The 19,455-nt window shown below is 45.5% G+C and overlaps 1 protein-coding gene across 1 annotated transcript; it reads right to left on the minus strand.

The window, feature by feature from the left end:
* Window positions 1-1,097: 1,097 nt before the first annotated feature.
* On the minus strand, window positions 1,098-19,061 carry GDPD1 (glycerophosphodiester phosphodiesterase domain containing 1). The gene is made up of 10 exons (XM_071575189.1): window positions 18,682-19,061; window positions 14,371-14,413; window positions 10,776-10,911; window positions 10,093-10,138; window positions 9,419-9,537; window positions 8,217-8,306; window positions 7,033-7,166; window positions 6,307-6,366; window positions 5,426-5,477; window positions 1,098-4,901 (listed from the first exon to the last, which is right to left on the minus strand). The coding sequence occupies exons 1-10, from the start codon at window positions 18,815-18,817 to the stop codon at window positions 4,779-4,781; spliced, it is 939 nt and encodes a 312-aa protein (XP_071431290.1). The 5' UTR covers window positions 18,818-19,061; the 3' UTR covers window positions 1,098-4,778.
* Between the last annotated feature and the right edge of the window lie 394 nt (window positions 19,062-19,455).

Consider the following 19,455-nt stretch of genomic DNA (forward strand, 5'->3'; position numbering starts at 1 on the left):
GCACCTGTAAAACCCACTGGCTACAGCTCGTCCCTCCTATTCCTTCCCATAGCAACATTCCAGAGTTTGGAATCAGGAATTCCACCATCCATAAACCCACTGTCCACCTTCACCAGCCCCCAAACGGCGCCAAACTCAGGATCTGGACGAGTTCCAATGGTTCGAACCCAGCTCTGCACTGCGGGTTCCCCATCCCTCCCGCTGCCAGGAATCGCACTGAGCCCGACGGGAATCCATGGGAATGCCTCGGGAATGCCTCGGGAATGCGCGGGCTGTGGCGGCCTCCCGCGGCAGGAGGAGAGCAGGGACCGGCCGGGATCTGCTCGGGTTCGGTGCCTTTTGTTTTCTACACAATTTCATCCTCCTCTGTGGATTTCATCCATTCTCTCTTGCTCACCAATGCAGAAAAGGATATCCTGAATATTCCTTAAAATACCTGCACCTTGAGCCTTCGTGCTCTGGATAAGAAAGAGGAATTTCTTGGATTCTGAAATTCCTCTGACCATCCTGAATCAGCAGTTTGAGGATGGCAGGTTACACGACCTGAGGGGACCACAGACACTTTCCACGTTGTTAGACATGTGAACACTCCTTGATGCTTCCCAATTCCATATTGTGGTTTATTCACCACTTAGAATATGTAATAAGAAATAAAATACCATCCAGAGCAAATAAAATATGTAAATATATAATAAGAAATAAAATACCATCCAAAGCCTCTCATCACCCTGCCAAAATCTTTTAGAAGTTACTCAACACCATCACACACAAACCTCCACCTCACCCAATATGAACCCCTCAAGGCTTTAAAATTACACTTGACCTTAAAACCTAATATTTAATGTAATTTAATGAAAATCCAGTAGGAAAGCTGGAAATTCACCTCTAGGACTAGAGGGAATGTTAACCTGCTCATCCATCAGGCAGGACAAACACTGTACAGAAACCTGCTACGAGTGGAATTCCTGTTAATATAAACCCAAAACAGCCTTTTTACTGTTCCCAAATCACCCTGACAACTCTCAAGGCTTTTTATACCCCATAATCCACTGATCATGGACAATTTTATCAGAAATCTCCTATAAAAATGAGCAGGTAAGACACACTGTGTGGGGAGACAGAACAAGTGTCCTCAGGACAATACAGAAAGGAAAAATTTAAAGGCTGCAATAAAATATTTAAAAGTCTAAATTACCAGCTCTTTATTATTTAGGAGATCAAATAGATAAATATGATTATTAATCAAAATAAAAAAGCAGAGAAAACCCTGTTACAGTGAAGGCTCTCACTTCAACCTCGGGTATTTTCATTCCCCTGTTCCATTCAGGTGTGATTTACATAATAAATAGGATGTGACATCATCCCCAGCTGGGAACTGCCACACTCTGAGCCTGAGGTCAGAACCAGGCCACAGAAGGAGGTTTTGTCAGTGCTTTCTAAACCTGACCTGTAACATTATAAATGTGCACCAGATTAAGCCCATTAATCCCCAAATTTACCCCAAATTAATCCCCAAAATTTACCAAACAGCATGTTTAACAAAAGCTCAATGTTTGCTACACTGTAAATATAAAACCATCATCACAGAAACCAGGATTTTAGGCAAAGAAGTCACAATCAGTAGTGCAGTTTTCTCTCTTTTGTGAGCAAAGATGTTTTAATGTGCCACATTTGAAAGCATCAGTCTTTCTTTACATGAAAAGAGAAATCACTTCATAGCTTTGGGGCCAGAGAGGTGCCCAAGGCTTTCTGCAAATTAAAAGTGCATGAAATACACACAGCATCCTTCATACATAAAATACTCTGCAGCAGGGTTGAGAACAAATAAGTGTTAAAACAATATTTTGGGTTAAAAGTACCTGAAAAGAACCTCCCCTCGAAGGGAGCGACGAACTGAACATCCTCCTGGACAAAGTTGTGCAAGTTCTCAACAAAAGCTTTTCTGTACAAGTGGTTTAAAAGTCACACAGCCAGTTATGGAATATTGAAACCAGTTCTCTGATCCAGTGAACATGTTGCATTGCCTCAGGTCCACGTGGGTTTGTCACAGTTACCACAGCCAAGCCCTGTGTTGGTGCTCGGATTCCTCCCTGAACCACCACTCGCTTCAAACTTCAGGTCTTGTGCTAAAGCCCAGACAGCTGAAGGAATAAATCCAGCAGCTTTTCCAGCACTGAACCCCCTCCCTCCCATGTCATTTGACTCAAATTTAAGCTATTCAGTAGCAGATTTATCCAAGAGGTCATGTATGAAACACCACAGTCAAAAAAGCTGCATTAGATGCAGGACTGGTTGGGTCTAAAGGCTGAAAAATGTGTTGAGCATCTCTGAAGGCAGAAAATTCCAACACTACTGCTGGGGAGAGAGGAAAAATATTAAAATAAAACAAACTACAGCTCATTTCAGTAACTGTGTTTTGTCATTCGATACAGAATAATGCAAAATAGTTTATTCAGTGGTGATGGGGAAACTTGGGAGACAAAGTAAGTTCTCACATGTCCTTTGAGAGATTAAAAGTGGTATTTTAAAACTTAGCTCTTCATAGCATTAAAAAGAAGTTTTCATGTGTAAGTGCTGTTTGGGAGCAGCCTCTAAAACCAGAATTGTATTTGCATTTTAATACAGTTGCATGTGTTGGGAATTCAATAGCAGTAAAATTGAGCTTAAGAAAACCACACTGCATAAAAACCATCTGGAGCTACAAACTGGTATTAACCCAGATTAAGACAGAAAGGTGGAATTTTTTAATTTCCTTACTGCATATGGAGCCTGTTGTACAACTATTCTGTGAGTTCCAGAGAGCAGGCAGAGCTATGACTTGGCTGATTATTAGCACTTATCTGACAGGGTAACAAAAAGCTCAGTACAAAATAAATAATGGCATTGATTTCCCATGACCAGCTGGGAAGATACATTGTCCTCTCTTCCATTCTACAAGGCTGATTAAATTAGGAGGAAATTGGACCTGCAGTCATCTTCACCAGCAGTTATTTCAAAGGTTACCATGAACTCGTTTGCTGCCATCATTAAAATCCCTTAAATCCCAAATCCAGTAGTTTCCTGCTTCACCCAGACAGAAATACTCCTCAGAAAGGAAGGGTAATGCAGAACCAGCACCATCCCTGCAGGTGGTTTGGCATTAACAGCCTCCTCACAGACTCATGGAACAGCAAAGATGCTCCACAATGACAAATATGGCAGAGCAGCCAGTGGGGTGAAACAAGAACCCTCCCAAATCTGAGCTAACAAGGGGAAAAGTGACCTTTGAAAGTGTTCAGAACAGTGAGTTTACCTTGCATTAAATATACTCCTGCATCTGGCCACTGTATTTATTATTAAACCCCATCATTTCCACATGAAGTTCCTTAAGGAAACAAATACAGCTGGAACAAAACTGTTTAGTGGCAGTATCTGATGATTCAATGACTGAGCTTTATACACACCACTGTGTCTAATTAAGCCACAATAATCCAACTCCTTCTGTCCCCCAAAAGCACAGGGGAACTGCAGGCTCCTGCCTGGCACGTGGGCAGCTCCTCTCACAGGAACAGAGCAGCTCGAGGTGCCAGCAGTGCCCTCCTGTCCTGAGCCCATTCCATCAGTGCCCTCCTGTCCTGAGCCCATTCCATCAGTGCCCTCCTGTCCTGAGCCCATTCCATCAGTGCCCTCCCTGTCCTGAGCCCATTCCATCCTCTCCTGGCTTGTGCCAGCACAGTTATTCCCATGCACATAAACTTCATGGCTATAGAAAGTACTTTTGTGGAGAGCAAAGACTAAAATTTACACACATTCGAGACTGACACTTTCTCCCTTTATAAATATGCAGAAAAATCTGCTGTGGGTGAATTGATTGAACAGGAACTGCTGACCAAACTTAGTCTGCTTTGGCCCCTCACCCCAAAAACATTCCTGTTCATCAAGAACCACCAATGTGCAAAAGACTTCTAGGACTCTGCCTTCCTGTGTGAAAGGACTCTTCCCAGGTGAGTGTCAGCTGCAGGAAGTGCAGTGCTCCTCTCGGGGCAGCCTGGCAGCTCTGCCAGGGCAAACCTGGGCCCTGAAGTGGAACTTGGGGCCAAACCAGGTCCTGGCTCAAACACTGCAGGCTCTGACCAACAGTGACAGTGTTCCCATCACACCAGGAAGGGTCTAAATCCAGCTGCAACTCCAGCCCAACACTCCTGTCAGTGAGAGCAACAGTAAATCCATTCTGACTGAGCTGATTTTGGATAAAAAGTGACCACTTTCACTGACTACACTTCCCAGGCTACACCACCTGCACAGCCACAGAGGCTGCTTTGCTATTTCTCCTGTGCCTGGTTTTTAACTTTTGCTCTACAGGTTACCTGAAAACTAGAAGCAACACAAGAAATGCAAACACACAGGCTACACTTCCAGAAATTCTTCAGTTTCTGCTCACTAGAATGTAACTGGAATAACTGACATGTCTTGACAGCTGCTTAGGAGCACTTGGGACAGGTAAGATAATGCTCATTTTATCTACAGGTACCCTACCCAGCAGCTTTGTCCCTAGTCATCATGACTTGTGAACTGTGCCGTTGCTAAATGAGCTATTTACAAATGTAAACTATGTAATTAAAGTTTTAAAATAAATAGACAACCTTTACATTAGGTAGTGACTCGACAACAAGGTCACAGATCATCCCATGACATCTTTCCAGCAAAATGATCTGTGTGTGCTGCCCCAATTCTGTTGTAAATGAAGAAAATCCTTGGCTCACAATCTATTCTGCAAGAACTTCCTTGGTTTTCTTCCTTTATGCTGGATAATTATGTAAAAACTCCTTCAGTTTTGTGGGATAGTCTGTCATCACTCCAGTTGCTCCAAGATCAAATGCTCTCTTGTATTCCTGTTCTTCATTCAGTACCCAAATGTACACCTGAGGGGGAGAGAGGAGCAAGTTATTGCAGGAAATGCTGAGTTTTTAATTTAAAGGTGACTTTTGACCTAAATTGTTTCATGATGCCACATTATTTAAAATGATTAATTATTCCATTACAATGCCAAAGACCTGCACACAAACATATCCAAATACATCCTTTCAAAAGGGGCATTTTTAGTGGTGACTCCAATTCCATTTCATTATTTGAGACTTTAGATCTTTCTAAAAGTCAAAATATCATTTTGTGAAAGCCCCACAACAGGTGGGGGCAGATTTTTAGGGTTACATTTGAAATGGAATAAAACCCCCAAACTGAAAGGGATTTAAATTAAAAACTCCTTTTCCAAGCACACAAATCTTTCTTTGCAACCACAGAAATCCAACAGCAGAGCGACTGCTCAGGAACTAAAAGACAATTTATGATCCCAGTGAGACAACAGGACAGAGGAGAGAACAAGAACCCATCTCCATCAATCCCCACTGGGTTAAAAGCACATCAGCCTTGGCCTTGCCCACTGTACCTGAATGCCCCGGGCTGTGAGGTGGTCAAACAGTGCTTTCCTCATTAGCAACCTGTGCAAAGGAGACACAGAGCACTTCAGAACCTCAAATACAACTCAAGTTTTCAGGGTCTGTTGATGCTCTGTAATAAACTTTCCAGACAGCATTTTGAGTCAACGTTTCCCACAAGAAAGTGATTAGAAAGTGAATTATAGAAAACTTTCTGTTCAGGCAGCTCCAGACTGGTTATCACAGACACAACAAGCAGAGCTAATGCCAATTCCTGGGATCCAGCTCTGCTGAGGATCAATTCCAGCAAGCAAATCCTTCCTCCTACAGGTGCCCAGCACCACACCTGAGGAACCTTTGCTTTCAGAAGAGATTTTTGTACCCTTCACACCAAAGACATGGAAATTCCACTGGCCACTTGAGAAATCCAACTAACAGATGTCAGAGACAGGAGCAGGAGCCACTCCCTGCAGCCTCAGAGCTGGGACTAAGAGTCCTCCAAGTACTGACATCCTTAAAATGTAAAGAGTTCCTTCTAAGGCAAACAGCACCTCCTCTGACAACCAAGGAACAGTCACACAAATGAAATCTGCATTCTGTAGCTAATTGCATGCTAATTAGCTGGACACACTTAACAACAGAAGCTAAATAACTCAGCTGGAATAATGCCCACTGTTGTTGCACCTCAAAAGGCTCCAGTGCATGAAAAATAAAAGCAAACAGGACACCCACACAAGATTTGAATATGATTTATGCTGCACTGGCAAAAAACTAGAAAAAAAAAGAGAAAATATAATGCCCAGCTATAGCAATAGCTTGTCTTAGTTGCTTGAGTCAACTGTTAATATAAAGGCAAAATATAAATAAAAATTTAATCAGATGAAAATCTTACGTGTCAGCCAGCCAGATAATGAATTTCTGGCTTCTTGACATCTTCTGTGGTTCCTTCAGCCTGCAGAGGAAGCAAAAAATTATCAGAGCACAGATTAAAATATTATTTGAGATGTTCCTGCAAAAGGAACACGAAGAATTAATCTTGCCTTTGCTCAAATTAGAGCAGTAATTTCACTGACTAAGACAGTGACTTAGAATTGGGTTATACAAGAGAAATGAGCTCCATTTAAGAGAAGCAGCAGAGATGGGCATTCAGCAGCATTTTGAGTCAAGGATGAGAAACAGAGAGCAAATCTCATTCCCACCCTGCTGCTGACTGGCCTCAGCCCCAGAGGGAGAAAAGTGCAAGGATTAGTTTTATAGAATCATAGAATGGATTGGGTTGGAAAAGACCTCTGAGATCATCAAGTCCAACCCTTGGTCCAACTCCAGTCCCTTTACCAGATCATGGCACTCAGTGCCATGGCCAAGCTCAGGTTAAAAACCTCCAGGGATGGGGAATCCACCCCCTCTCTGGGCAGCCCATTCCAATGCCTGAGCACTCTCTCTGCAAAGAAGATTTTTCTGCTCTCCAATTTCTCCTGGCAGAGCTTGAGCCCGTGGCCCCTTGTCCCATTGCTGAGTGCCTGGGAGAACAGAACTGCTCCATTTAGTGCAGAGAGGGCACCAGGACAGGCTTTCCATGGTGCTGTCAGTGCAGAAGCCACCCAAGGGTGTGACTCACTTGAGGATGATGGAAGGCATGGGAATTTCAAAGAATTCCTCCTTGAAGGGAATGAAAGGCAGCAGACCAGTGTAGAACAGGCCAAGCAGCAGGAGCACACGCTGGGCACAGAAGATGGTGGCAATGTCAGAGTTCTGCAGGAGCCAGGAAAGAAAGATTCTCAGTTATCTTGGTAGACTGTTGAGTCTGTTACAAATAAATTTACTCCTCAATACATGTTTAAAGTTTAGCACTTGCACCCAAAGATTAGGCTGCTGACTCTTTAGGATATTCCTGCTACCCAACTTGAATTTCTCTTTCTGGTAACTTGAAATCCAAGCAGAAGTTTCACACAGCTTGAAGGGGCAAAGGGGACCTGAACTGGTCAAGTTTCACAGGTCACAGTCCTGCCTCTGTCCCTGCCCTCAGCTCTCCCTACACTGCACAACACCACACAGCATCCCCTCTTAGCCTGGTGTTGCCACAAAGAAGAGGATGTGCTTTAGCACAGGGTTTGTTACAGGCTGACATCACATCAACTTGTTCCTCAACACATTTTAAGTATGTTGGTTTAAGAATTAAAACATTTGGGCATTGATGTTATGAAAAATGAACAAATACAACTGTTGTTCAGGTAGGAAATGGGGTGCTGTCCTGCACAGATAAATTGGAGCAATATCTGTATTCTCAACTACACCAGTTCCACTCAGGTTCACACCTGCCTTGGAACAAGAACAATTTCAATTTAATTCTAAGTTGTAAAATTCCTCAGCACAAAAAGGAATGGAATTATAGCTGTAAACCAGCCTTACACTGATCCAACTGTGTCAACTAGTGGCCACATCCATTATTTTCATGGAAAGAAAAGACAACAAGTAATCCTGAGAAAAACTGCTTCTCATCAGATGGATGATGAGCAAAACAGGCCCTAAGAATTCCTGACATAACACTGTAATGCCCTATATAAGAGTAAAACATAATTAAGCTTAATTCATCAATTATTTTATTGCAGAGTACAGGGGAGTTAACTGTGCTTGGCTTATTTTAGCAGTATAGTACAGCAGAACACAATTCAAGCACACAATCTCTCACAAGTACAAGTCTGGCCTAGCTGGCAAAACCTGGACTTACAGGGTGCTTTTCTGGGCATTTTGTCACCACAGTCACAGCCAGGCAAGAACAAAGCTTAGCTGGACTCATCTTACCTCCTTGAAACACTTGGATACAATCTCATAATTGACATTCCCCCACACTGTCAGGTGCTCTCTCTTGTACTGAGTCACCAGCTCTGAAACCTGCAGCACAAAATGCACAACTCTCACAAGGGTTCACTGAAAATTCTGCACATAGATGTGAAATATTATTATTTAGCTGAAACTCCACTTGCTATTTTTCAAGCATGTAAATCATCCCAGAAAAGAGAGTTCTATTCTCTCTCCCATCTTAAGATGAGTGTGATGCCTTGATTGGAAACAAAGAGGTGTTCAGGAGAACACAAAAAAGGCCATTAACACCTACAAAAAGCCCTAAATAATTTAAAAATAATTAGATCATAGAATCGATTGGGTTGGGAAAGACCTCCGAGATCATCAAGTCCAACCCTTGGTCCAACTCCAGTCCCTTTACCAGATCATGGCACTCAGTGCCACGGCCAAGCTCAGCTGAAAAACCTCCAGGGATGGGGAATCCACCCCCCTCTCTGGGCAGCCCATTCCAATCCCTGAGCACTCCCTCTGCAAAGAATTTTTTTCTGATCTCCAACTTCAATTTCCCCTGGCAGAGCTTGAGCCCATCGTGCCCCCTTGTCCTATTGCTGAGTGCCTGGGAGAAGAGAACAACCCCCACCTGGCCAGAACTTCCCTTCAGGCAGTTCTAGACAGTGCTGAGGTCACCTCTGAGCCTCCTCTTCTCCAGGCTAAACACCCCCAGCTCCCTCAGCCTCTCCCCACAGCACTTGTGCTCCAGTCCCTTCCCCAGCCTCGTTGCTCTTCTCTGGATAAGCAGATTTCCTAGTCTGAGATGGACACATCCACACAGTAACACCACGTTCCATGTTGCTGTGCTGGGCAACAGCCCACGGGGAGACCCCTCCTGTGAAGCACAGCCCGGTGTGTCCCCAGCAGAGCAGCAGCAGCTCCAGCTCAGGGTGAAGGTCCCAAAGAGCTGTTTGCTGAACTCCTTGCCCAGGATCACCACTCTGCCTCCTGAGTTACCTCCCACACAGAGCAGGAGCTCACACACAGCCCAAGAACACCCATCTCTGCAGCACAGGCTGCCACACCTCCAGGAAACTCTCCTTTGGGAATGTCAGCATCACTGCAGCCTGCACTCAGTGACCTCAGAGGGCTTTTCCAGCCTGGCTGACTCTGTGCCACGTTCCATTGGCTCAGCCCAGGTTTTCAGGTACCTTTCTGATCAGCACGTTGTTGTTCATTTTGATGTCAATGTTGACAGGGGTTGTTGGGAATGCCTCAAACACCTCCTCCAGCAGGGGAATTCGGTTGTCCTTCCCCTCACACTGACACTCTGGGGAAACAAAGGGGTCACTGCTCAGGGCCACCTTTAATACACCACCTATACAAGCTGAGATGTCACAGCACTTGCTATCTTAAAACTTTGAAAAGTATAAAGTTGCTGGGATTATTTTTAAACAAGGAATTACTTCATTCAGCTGTAATTAATTATGACAAGCTCGTTTCCATAATGAAAATGCCCCGAGCATGTTGCACATTTAGGTTTCAACTTCATGAAACTCGGAAATTATTTAGCAACAGTGGGAGTGCAGTGATAAATAAAATCCTGGAATAGCAAACACAGGCTCAGTTACCACACACCAAATGCAACAAGATTAATATGAAAAACACCAAATGAGAACAAAATTTCCTTCTCAGCTTAAAGTCACACCTACAGTAACTACTGGTTTCCAAAGCTAGGCTTATATTTTCCTGTTAAAACTTATCAAGATATTGATAGAAGCAAAACCACTTTTATACCCTCTTTGGAGAAATAGGAAACTGCCACACTTCCATTCCACAAATGGAATTAGTTACTGCAAATGGAACCAGCAAGAGATAAACTTACCTTTCTGAAATGTGACATCCAACTTGCAGAGATATGGTGGTAGTTCCTTAAAAACAAAGGGAAAAGAATACTAGGTCAAAAGCAAGAATGTAATCATGAAAATTCTCCTAAAGGACAAAAGAATTGTAATTCATAAGCCATTAATCTTTAAAGGGAAAAAATAGCATTTTTAAAAAAATCTTCTCACCAAAGAAGTGAGTTGGCAGCACCAAGTTCAGCACTGTTTGGATTATTTGGCTTTCTTATATTACCTGGAGCTGAATAAGGCAAAACGTTTCCAGAGGTTTTCCTGAAAATTCTGAGAACTCCACTTAAAGACCAGATGGAAAGGCAGTTCTGTGAGGCAGGGGGGATCCACCCACCAGTTTTCCCAGTAGGAAGCTGGTCACACAGGAGCAGCTTGCTGACTATCCTTGCTCTGTCACTGGTGTGGCAGGACAGGCCCAGCTCCAGAGAGCCAACCCTCCAACTGGGGGAGCCAATCCCCCTCTGGAATGTGCCAGGTTGGATCCTCTGCACAGGGAGTTTGGTGAACTTTGGACTGGTTTTTTTGTTTGGTAAGACAAGATGAATCCTCTCCTTTGGTTCTGGGTACCACACACACACAGAGCCTTCCTGCCCACGTCAGCCACTCTACAAACCCATTTTTAAGCATCTCCCCCCACATTTTCTCTTCCACTCACAGAGTATTTGAGGTCAGATATGTTGACATCGACTCCTGTTGATCTCTTCAGGTTCTCATCATGGGACACAACCACTTGCTCATCCTTAGTCAGGTGACAGTCCAGCTCCAGCATGTCTGTCCCTAAATTAACAGCACTGGAAGGAAACATGTCTGCCTTGAACCACACAAGTGCTTTGTCCAATTCCAACATCAGTCAATAAACCCATCCCACTGGAAACACTTTAGGTCCTTTCTGGTGCAATGGATCCTCCCAATCCCACTGCAAAGGAGGAAGCAAACAACTCTGCTGCAGTGGGAAGCTGAGGCAGGAACAAAGGAATCAAAGATGGGATTGGAACACTGAAGCTCTGGCTTCCTCTTCCATGGAACTGAGGCAGCACATCTGTGAGTGCAGCCCACACCTCAGCATGGAGAACTCTGATCCCAAAGTATTGCTCCAGAATTTGGAGTGTGATGTTTATTAGTGGCACCACATTTCTCACTGGAGGAAGGGAGCTCTCTCACAAAAAGTAATCAAATTTGTGGTAATAGAAACTACAAATGACAGACAAGTGAAAGCCTTTTTTGTAACCTGATTTCCACCCATTCCTGATTAATGTATCAGGAAATTAACAGTGGGGCTTTCAGGCTCCTGGCTTTTTGGAGTAGCAAAACAACCTTAAAAGATTATTATTTTAATGAAATAAATTTAATTTAAAAAGAAACAAACCACTAAAACATCCAGTCATATTTTTCAAAGAAAAATAGCTATTCCTGTTCCAACACAGCAAGCCTGATAATCCCAGACTATTCTGAGTTGGAAGGGACCCACAAGGATCATCGAGTCCAACTCTTAAGTCAAGGGCCCACACAGGGGATTGAACCCATGACCTTGGCATTATTACAACCAAGTTTTTTAACCACACTGCTTTGAGAAGTTCTAATCCAATCCCAAATCCACTCCACAGCAGCTTGGCTCACAGGAGAAGTAAAGAAAGCAGGGAATAGCAATAATATCAATGAAAAATAAGTACAAGAAACTTCACACCTGAACAAAAAAAAACCCCAAGCTTTACTGCAAGAGAAGTGAATTGCTCATTTAATTAGAAAGGGTGCTCAGGAGGTGTCATTCCAGCAGGGAGATGGAAGTGTGAACTCTGCCCTCAAAATCCTTTTTACCCACCCAGGAGCAAACCTGCTGTGCCCACGTGGGACCCAAAGCTCGGGGACTTCAGGGCCAGCCTCTCCCTTGAGGGCTTTAGTGATTGCTGAGCACAAATGCAATAAAAACCAGAAAAAAGATCAGAACATGCCCCCTTAAAGTTAACACAATTTCTAGCCCAGCTGGGATAACTATCAAGAGGAGGGTTGTCAAGTCAAAACCAATTTGTGAATTGTTTTCCTGTGATGCTAATTAAAAACTAGGAGAGGAACAAAATCCTGCTACATATGGAAGCATCACAGGCTGTTCTGGGTGATTTTTCCTCCTGAGGAAAAGCATCTCCAAATCTGCTGCAGGAGATTTGCCAGACTGGGAGAAGATGTTCCCATCTAGCACCACACAGTAGCATTTAACCAGCAAAATTTATTAGAAATATGACTGCTTGAGAAAATCAGGGCTGATGCTGCAGGGAAAGAGGAGAACAACAACTTTCCTTGTTAACAAGTTTGGGAATTTGCCAGGCCCTCACTGCTAAATGAGCTTCCTGAAGTGCTGAGCTTTTCCAGCTGGGAATCAGCTTGTTCTGCAGCTCTGCAATAACCTGTCAAATCCACACTGCTCCAGAGAAGGCTCCAGACTCAGAACACCATGTGGATTCAGATCCAGCTGCTCCAGAACTCAACTCATGAAGCAGATTCACATTTGCAAATCAGGATCAGAGTGCTCTTGCTTAAAATCAGTTATTTTAAAATCTAAACCCACCACAGATGCATTTAAATGCAGCAGAACACGATTACAGCCCACCCTCCCTAAAATATCAGGCATTTAAAGATGCAAAACCAAAAATATACTGTCTCTGGTACAAAAAGCTTACCATTGATTTCCAGAGTATTTGTTAAGGTCAGCTAATGTAGAACTGGCAATGGCCAGTAAGGCCTCTCCCCTCAGACACTTTGGTTCTATATTACTATAATAATTTCTTCATTATCATGTAACAGTATTGGATATTCTCCAATCACTGCTGAAGTGTAAATAGCACAAATAAAGATGATTGTCATTAAGGCAAAACCATGTGCAGACACACATTCTTCTTCTGGCTCCAACTCCAGCAATACCCAAATATTCCTGCCTGTCCAAACCTGCAGGAGCAGCTCCTGCAGACACAGCTGGTTTGGCTTCACAAACTCTGATGGATCATAAATTGATCAGTTCCCACCAGCCCTTTGAGCCAATCCACACAATCCTCCACCATCCACAGCAACGACTTTCCACCCAGCTCCTGGTGCTGCCTGGCCTGTGGAGATGGGAATGAGCAGATGGGAAGGACAGAGGCTTTACCCCTTCACAGAAGAACCAGATTTTCCACTGCCCAACACAAGGTGGTTGCTCTGACTGCTTTGTTACTCAGCTGAACTTTGCTATTGGCAGCTGGGTTCAAAAACTGCACCTCAAAGCATTGGTCACCCTCCAGCTGTAAAATAATTCAAGTGGTCAGAAGAAAGCCAGGCAAATCCTCACAAAATGACTCCTGGCACAATCCTTGCTCTAAGGACTAGAACTTATTTCTAGGCATGAAATAAAAATGATTAAAGTGTAAATTCCTCTGCAAGAGCCCTTCATTTATAGTACCAGTATGATATTAAATGAAAATTAAGAAATAGGGGTGGGAAACAATAAAGAAGCACTTTTCAGGAAGTCTGGTGGCAGTCCTGAAGAAAGGCAGACCAGCAGGAAAAAAAGAAAACCACACAAAGCTCTGCTGAGCTTCCATGGAGATAGAAAATAATGCAGTACTTTTTTTATTTGCTTGGGAGAGCTGGCACTCCTCAGGCTGGAGGGAAAGGGCAAACTGATGAGGCTACTTAGCACAAAGCCAATCATAAACCCCCCACCAAAACAAAGAGAAGCCCACATAATTTGGTCCCTTCTCATAAGCAGCTGGAGTTTTAGATATGCTTCTTTTTCAAATGCTTTTGAGAACCTTATTAGAATTCACTACTTAAATGCTGGAGGCTTAAAAGGCTTTCTGGTACCAACCCTGTTTTAAACCCCTGGGTAAGAGGCTTTCACACATTGCGTGACTCAAGTGCATGCAGGGAAATAACACAACATTTTTAGCTGTATAATGACAAATAAACCAACAGGAGTGATCACTGTTGAACACGGGAGCAGAATTGTTTCCTGTTTTCTGAGCCAGCACAGCAGATCAGGCCCCAGGGGTTCTGTTTCCATGTGTAACTGGGGACAGATGCCAATTAGTGGTGTCTCAGCTCCTGCTGGTTCAAACTGATGTTTGGAATCCACAGGAGTCACCCAAAGGAGATGTGGCTTTCAGAAACAGGACACTGCACCCCAAAGAACTGAGGGAAGTCCCACCTGCCCCGATTGCCTCACTCACTAAAAGACACTGAGAACACCTGATTTAGGCATCAGAGTTTCCTTTGGTACTCACTGGTGAAAAGCTGCCATCGTGTTTTCCAGGTTCTCTCCAGCACCTGCAGAAATAACAAAAATAAAACATGAACAACATCCTTCTCCTCCCCTCAACCCCACTGAAAATAAATTTTAAAAGTAATGGATTTTTAAATGGACACATCTTAAGGAAGTATTTGGAGGAATGGGTGTGAAGAAGCTCGAATCAGAAATCCCTGATGCCAACAACCTACTGGAGAGACAGGACCTTCTCAAGGTAAAAAAAATTAAAAATACAATAAAACCCCACCATATCTTGGAATTGTGTAACACTTGGAATATTCAAAATGGAGTATTTATTTTACCTCTTCTTTCAGTGCAAGGATATTCCCCCAAACAGCACAAATCTGTCAACAAAGGTTGCTGCTGCTGGAGAAGGGAGATTCACACAAGAGGAATGAAATGTTTCACTGCAGTTAATAAATGAAAGGACAGACAAATTAAATTCTCTCTCAGGCAGGACTAAACTCTGCAACTCTTAAGCCCTCATTCTCTGCTTAAAAACCTTTGAAACATCAACCTGATTAGGGACTGGAAAACGTTGTGCCTTCTCCCTTCCTCAGAAAATTGGCAATATTATGGACTGAAAACCAAAACCACCTCAGGAAGATGCACGTGCTGATGAGGATATCTATGCAAATTTTAACTACTCTTTGACAGTAATGAATGACTGTAAACAGCAATTACAAAAGCTCCAATTAAGGCCTGGCCTATTAACAAGACCTCACCAGGGCATATTTACCCAAGACTGTGTTCAGTTACTTAATGAAAGAAATGCACAACCAGCAATTTAAAATTGTTGTTCTCAGGTGAGCTCACACTGGGAGGTTTACAAAAGTCAAAGAATGTAATGACTTGGAACATAATGACAGAATCTGCAGGGTTTCCCATAAAACAATGCAGAAATCCACAACAGCCTCTGTGGTTAGACAGTCCCCCATATTTTATGGAAATTGATTGCAGGAGGAATTGGCTGAGTGGCAAAAGTGACCGAGGGACAGTAGAACACAAAACCCCCATGGTATCCATCTGCTGGCTGCCCAACAGATGGGAAACCCCAGCACAGGGCCTGGATGATTAGTTACCAATTAACTGCAATAATAATAATTGAAGGGTGTAGATAATTTGTCAGCTGTGGCAATACAGTCCCTACATCCTGAATGGTAAGAAGGGGGGAAAACCCAAGTCAGTCTTCAATTTGTGACCAAAAGAATAATATCCTAACACTCCTGGGCAGAAATTTCCAAAAATAAAACCTTAAGTGACTGATGTAACAAGTCACAGGGTAGGGAGGTAGGTCTGGTGAGTCCAAGGCCTGAGCTGGAGCACTTGGAGGAAAGGAGGAACAAAGTTCAGAGATCAGCTGAAACAGGAGTTCTAAATCAGCAAAGCGCTTTCACAAACCCCACCCAGGAAAGGGAACTACAAGAGCAAGGGGGGGTTTGATGAACCACATCATTTTCCCTCCTGAAAAATGAGAAGCCTGGGCTGACCCAAGGGCTGCTGACACTTCCTCAAAGCACCTCCAGACCCACGTGCTGTCACATTGCCATGAGGAACTGACCTCCCCCAGCACGCCCAGAGCCACAGTGGGAACACCCCGACATTCCCATGGCAGATTCCAACTCTGAAAGCACCACCATGGCCAAGAGGGAGTCAGCACCAAGCACTGGCTCAGGCAGGTGACCCTCAGAGGCTTTTGGGGTTTCTCCCCCAAATTTAAAGCAAGGAAGCCCATTAGGAAGAACGCTGCAGGTCAAGGGAGGTGACTGTTCCCCTCTGGCGCACCTGGAGGGATGTGCCCAGTTCTGGGCTCCAAAGGACAACACAAACGTGGATCTACTGCAACAAGTCCAGAGAAGGGCTGTGAGAATTAAGGGATGAGAGATCCTTGTGCACAATGAGAGGCTGGGAGTGCTGGAATTGTTCTGCCTGGAGAAGAGAGGCTGGGGAGGATCCTACCAACATGTAAATACCAGATGGGAGGGAGTAAAGATGACTGAGCCAAAGTCCTTTTGGTGGTGCCCAGGGAAAGGACAAGAGGAATGGGAACAAATTAAAATACAGGAAATTCAGTTTATAAACATAACAAATCATAATCCTACTCTGTCTCAAAGACCCTGCAGTTCAAGGCTGCCGGCATTGACAGAGGAGTCCAACAGAGAATACCAAGATTTACTAATTTTAAAATTATGCAGAAGAAATAATTCAGGGACAATTCTGCTGATGAGCTATAAAGTGAGAGAGGAAAATTCTTCCACAAAGAAACAAGAGAATTCAAAATCCTCAGCCTTAAAAAACTTCACGCACAAGGTTTCATCTCAGAGGGGAAAAAGCCAAGCAAGTGAAGTGTTATCTTGATCTCCGAAGTTAATTGGAGTAATGCAACAGGAAACCTGACACTGCTGCTAAAGCTACAGCGTGACTAAAGCCTGATGAGAACTTAAGTCCCACAGGAATTTATGTTACAGGGTAAACACCACGACGGTAAAGAGTAAGTGAACTGCAGCCTGAGCAAAAAGCTGTCAGAGACATTCAGGGCTGTTCTGCCTGGGGAGGGTTCCACAGGATTCAGAACAGTCCACAGACCCCGGACTTTGCCTCTCAGGGCCCAAGGAATAATCCTCCCCTAAGTAAGGCTTTCCTGTTCTAATGGAGCTTAGAGCAACTGGCCCAAACATTTGCACTGCAGGCTCAGGGCTGGGTGTCTTAACTAAGGGCCTTGCAAAGAAGTGAGAGGATTAAGGAGACCAGACCAAGTCCCAACAAAGTCACCTGCAAGTTTTTAACCACTTGCAAATTACACAAACAGGTAAAACTCAAGAACTTTGTTAGTTAAACAACACATACCTACCAATAAACAGGTAATATATATGTATTCCCCACCAAAAGGTGCATTTTATGCTGTATTTAAGACTATAGTTACAAAGAAACTTGAACTGTTGTATTAAGAAAATGAAAGAAATGCAAGTAATAAAAACTATAAGGGATCAGCTCTAGCTTTTGTATTTTAATAGTTCCAGGCAGAGCAAGAGTTAAGGACCATTGGCTGGAACTGTGATCAAACCTTGCATAAACTGGCACTAGATATGATATCACAAACTAAACTCAGCTTATCTTGCATAGAATATTAAAAATATTTACTAGAAAACTGACTATTTCCACAAATCGAGTGAGACAGCAGAGAAAAGCACAGAACTGCTCTTCACAGAACAGGAAAACACAACTTGCTGTATTTTTTCCCTCCCAACGCTTGGGAAAAGGTAGAGGAAACTTAAAAAAACCTATCTGACATCGAAGCAACGAGCCAACCCACAAGGCCTGGGACAAGGAGGGGACAAGACTCTCAAATGGGATCGGTTTTACCAGGGCCCTGCACCATCCACTGCCTGTAACAGCAAGGGGAGCAGGAACAGGCACAGCAAATCATGTCTCTCCTGAAAGCAGAAAGCAAAGCACACAGGCTGTCAGAGGAAAGATTGATCTTTTGCACCTGATCTAAGGCACAGCCAGAGATGTCTCTGCTCAGGGAGAGGAATACCAGAATAGCGAGTCGTTACAAGCAAGAATATAAACGGTCGAGAAGGAAACCATCACGCTCCATGCAAAGCAAAGCTGATTTCGGCCGGCGCCGTTTGACTTCGGAGATTAATTCGGCGTTGAAACGAAGCGCTGGTCAGCAGGTGGCACCTAAAATTAGGCTGCGGGAGGAGGGTTTGAAGGGAGCCCCGCTGCGAGGCACGGGAGCCGGGGAGGGAGAGCAGCGGCCCGGGAATGAGGGGGGAACATCGCCCGGGAATGGGGGGAGCACGGCCCGGGAATGAGGCGGGGAGGAATCGCCTGGGAACTGGAGGGGAGAAGCCTCCCAGGAATGAGGAGAGGAACGCCCGGGAATGGGGGGGGAACATCACCAGGGAATGAGAGGAGGATCGCTCCGGAATTAGTGCGGAGAAGCCTCCCGGGAATGGGGGGGAGCACGGGCCGGCAACTGGGGAGGCGGAGGGAGGAACATCGCCCGGGAATTAGGGGGGAGAAGCCTCCCAGGAAGGAGGGGAGGATCGCCCGGCAATAGGGGGAGCACGGCCCGGGAATGAGGGGAGCATCCCCCGGGAATTGGGAAGGCGCATCCCCCGGGAATTGGGGGGGGCATGGCCCGGTGATTCGGGGGAGCATCGCCCGGGAATTGGGGGAGCATCTCCCGGGGTCCGCGGAGCCCCCAGCACCGGCGCTGGGCAGGGCCAGCCCTCCGTCGCGGTGCCCCCTCACCCTGCCCGGCCCGCCCCTCACTCACCGCCACGGTGCGAGATGTGCCGGCAGCGAAAGCGCTGCCGCTTGGGCCGGTGGAGCAGCCCCGGGCACTTGAGGAGGAGCGCGGAGGTGAGGACGTATCCGCCCAGCGTGGATAGCACGTACAGCGTGGCCGACATGCTGCGGCTGTCGCCGGCTGCCGTGTCCCGGTGCCGTCCCGCTGCTCCCCCGGTGCCAGCCCGCAGGCGGCTCGCAAGGAGGCGGAGCCGCTGCGGGACCCGGAGCTGCTGAGGGAGCCGGAGGCGCTGCGGCACCCGGAGCCTCTGCGGGAGCGGAGATGCTGAGGAAAACGAAGCCTTTGAGGGAGAAGAAGCCGCCGACGGAGCGGAGCCACCGATGGAGCGGAGCCGCTGAGGGACCCGGAGCTTCTGCGCCCGCGCAGCCGCCGCGGCGGGGAGAGAGCACTGCGCATGCGCGGCGGGGCCGTGAGGGCAGCGCTGCCCCAGCCCGGGGAGCACAACCCGCTCCGCAAACACCGCGGGCAGGTGTTCGTATTGATCAACACCTCTCATCCCCCGTCTCGGCTGCCTCCTCGCAGGTGGAGGGGTGTGTTGTTTTTCCCTCACGGCCCGGATTGTCGCTGTGAAGAAGCGCTCGGGGGATGCGGTGGGTGATGCTCAAGGCGCGGTGTGATGTCCCGGCTCGCTGTCCCCGCTCCCTCCTCACACACCGAGCGATGTGTTTTCCACACCCAGCCCCTCAGAACTGCGGCATTCCCAGCAGGAGAGATGCGTTTGCCCCGCGCAGCCCCTCAGAA

This window comes from Pithys albifrons, chromosome 21, assembly GCF_047495875.1.
Source record: "Pithys albifrons albifrons isolate INPA30051 chromosome 21, PitAlb_v1, whole genome shotgun sequence".
Classification (NCBI taxonomy): Eukaryota; Metazoa; Chordata; class Aves; order Passeriformes; family Thamnophilidae; genus Pithys; species Pithys albifrons.

Bases quoted from the DNA above. Each gene is read 5' to 3' on its own strand.
- GDPD1 (XM_071575189.1), bottom strand. From the start codon at position 18,817: ATGTCGGCCACGCTGTACGTGCTATCCACGCTGGGCGGATACGTCCTC. The intron at 8,307-9,418 runs GTACCTGAAAAC...TTTGTGCTGCAG, and splicing joins ACAACGTGCTGATCAGAAAG to GTTTCAGAGCTGGTGACTCA. The intron at 6,367-7,032 runs GTGAGTCACACC...CTTCCTCTGCAG, and splicing joins ATGCCTTCCATCATCCTCAA to GCTGAAGGAACCACAGAAGA.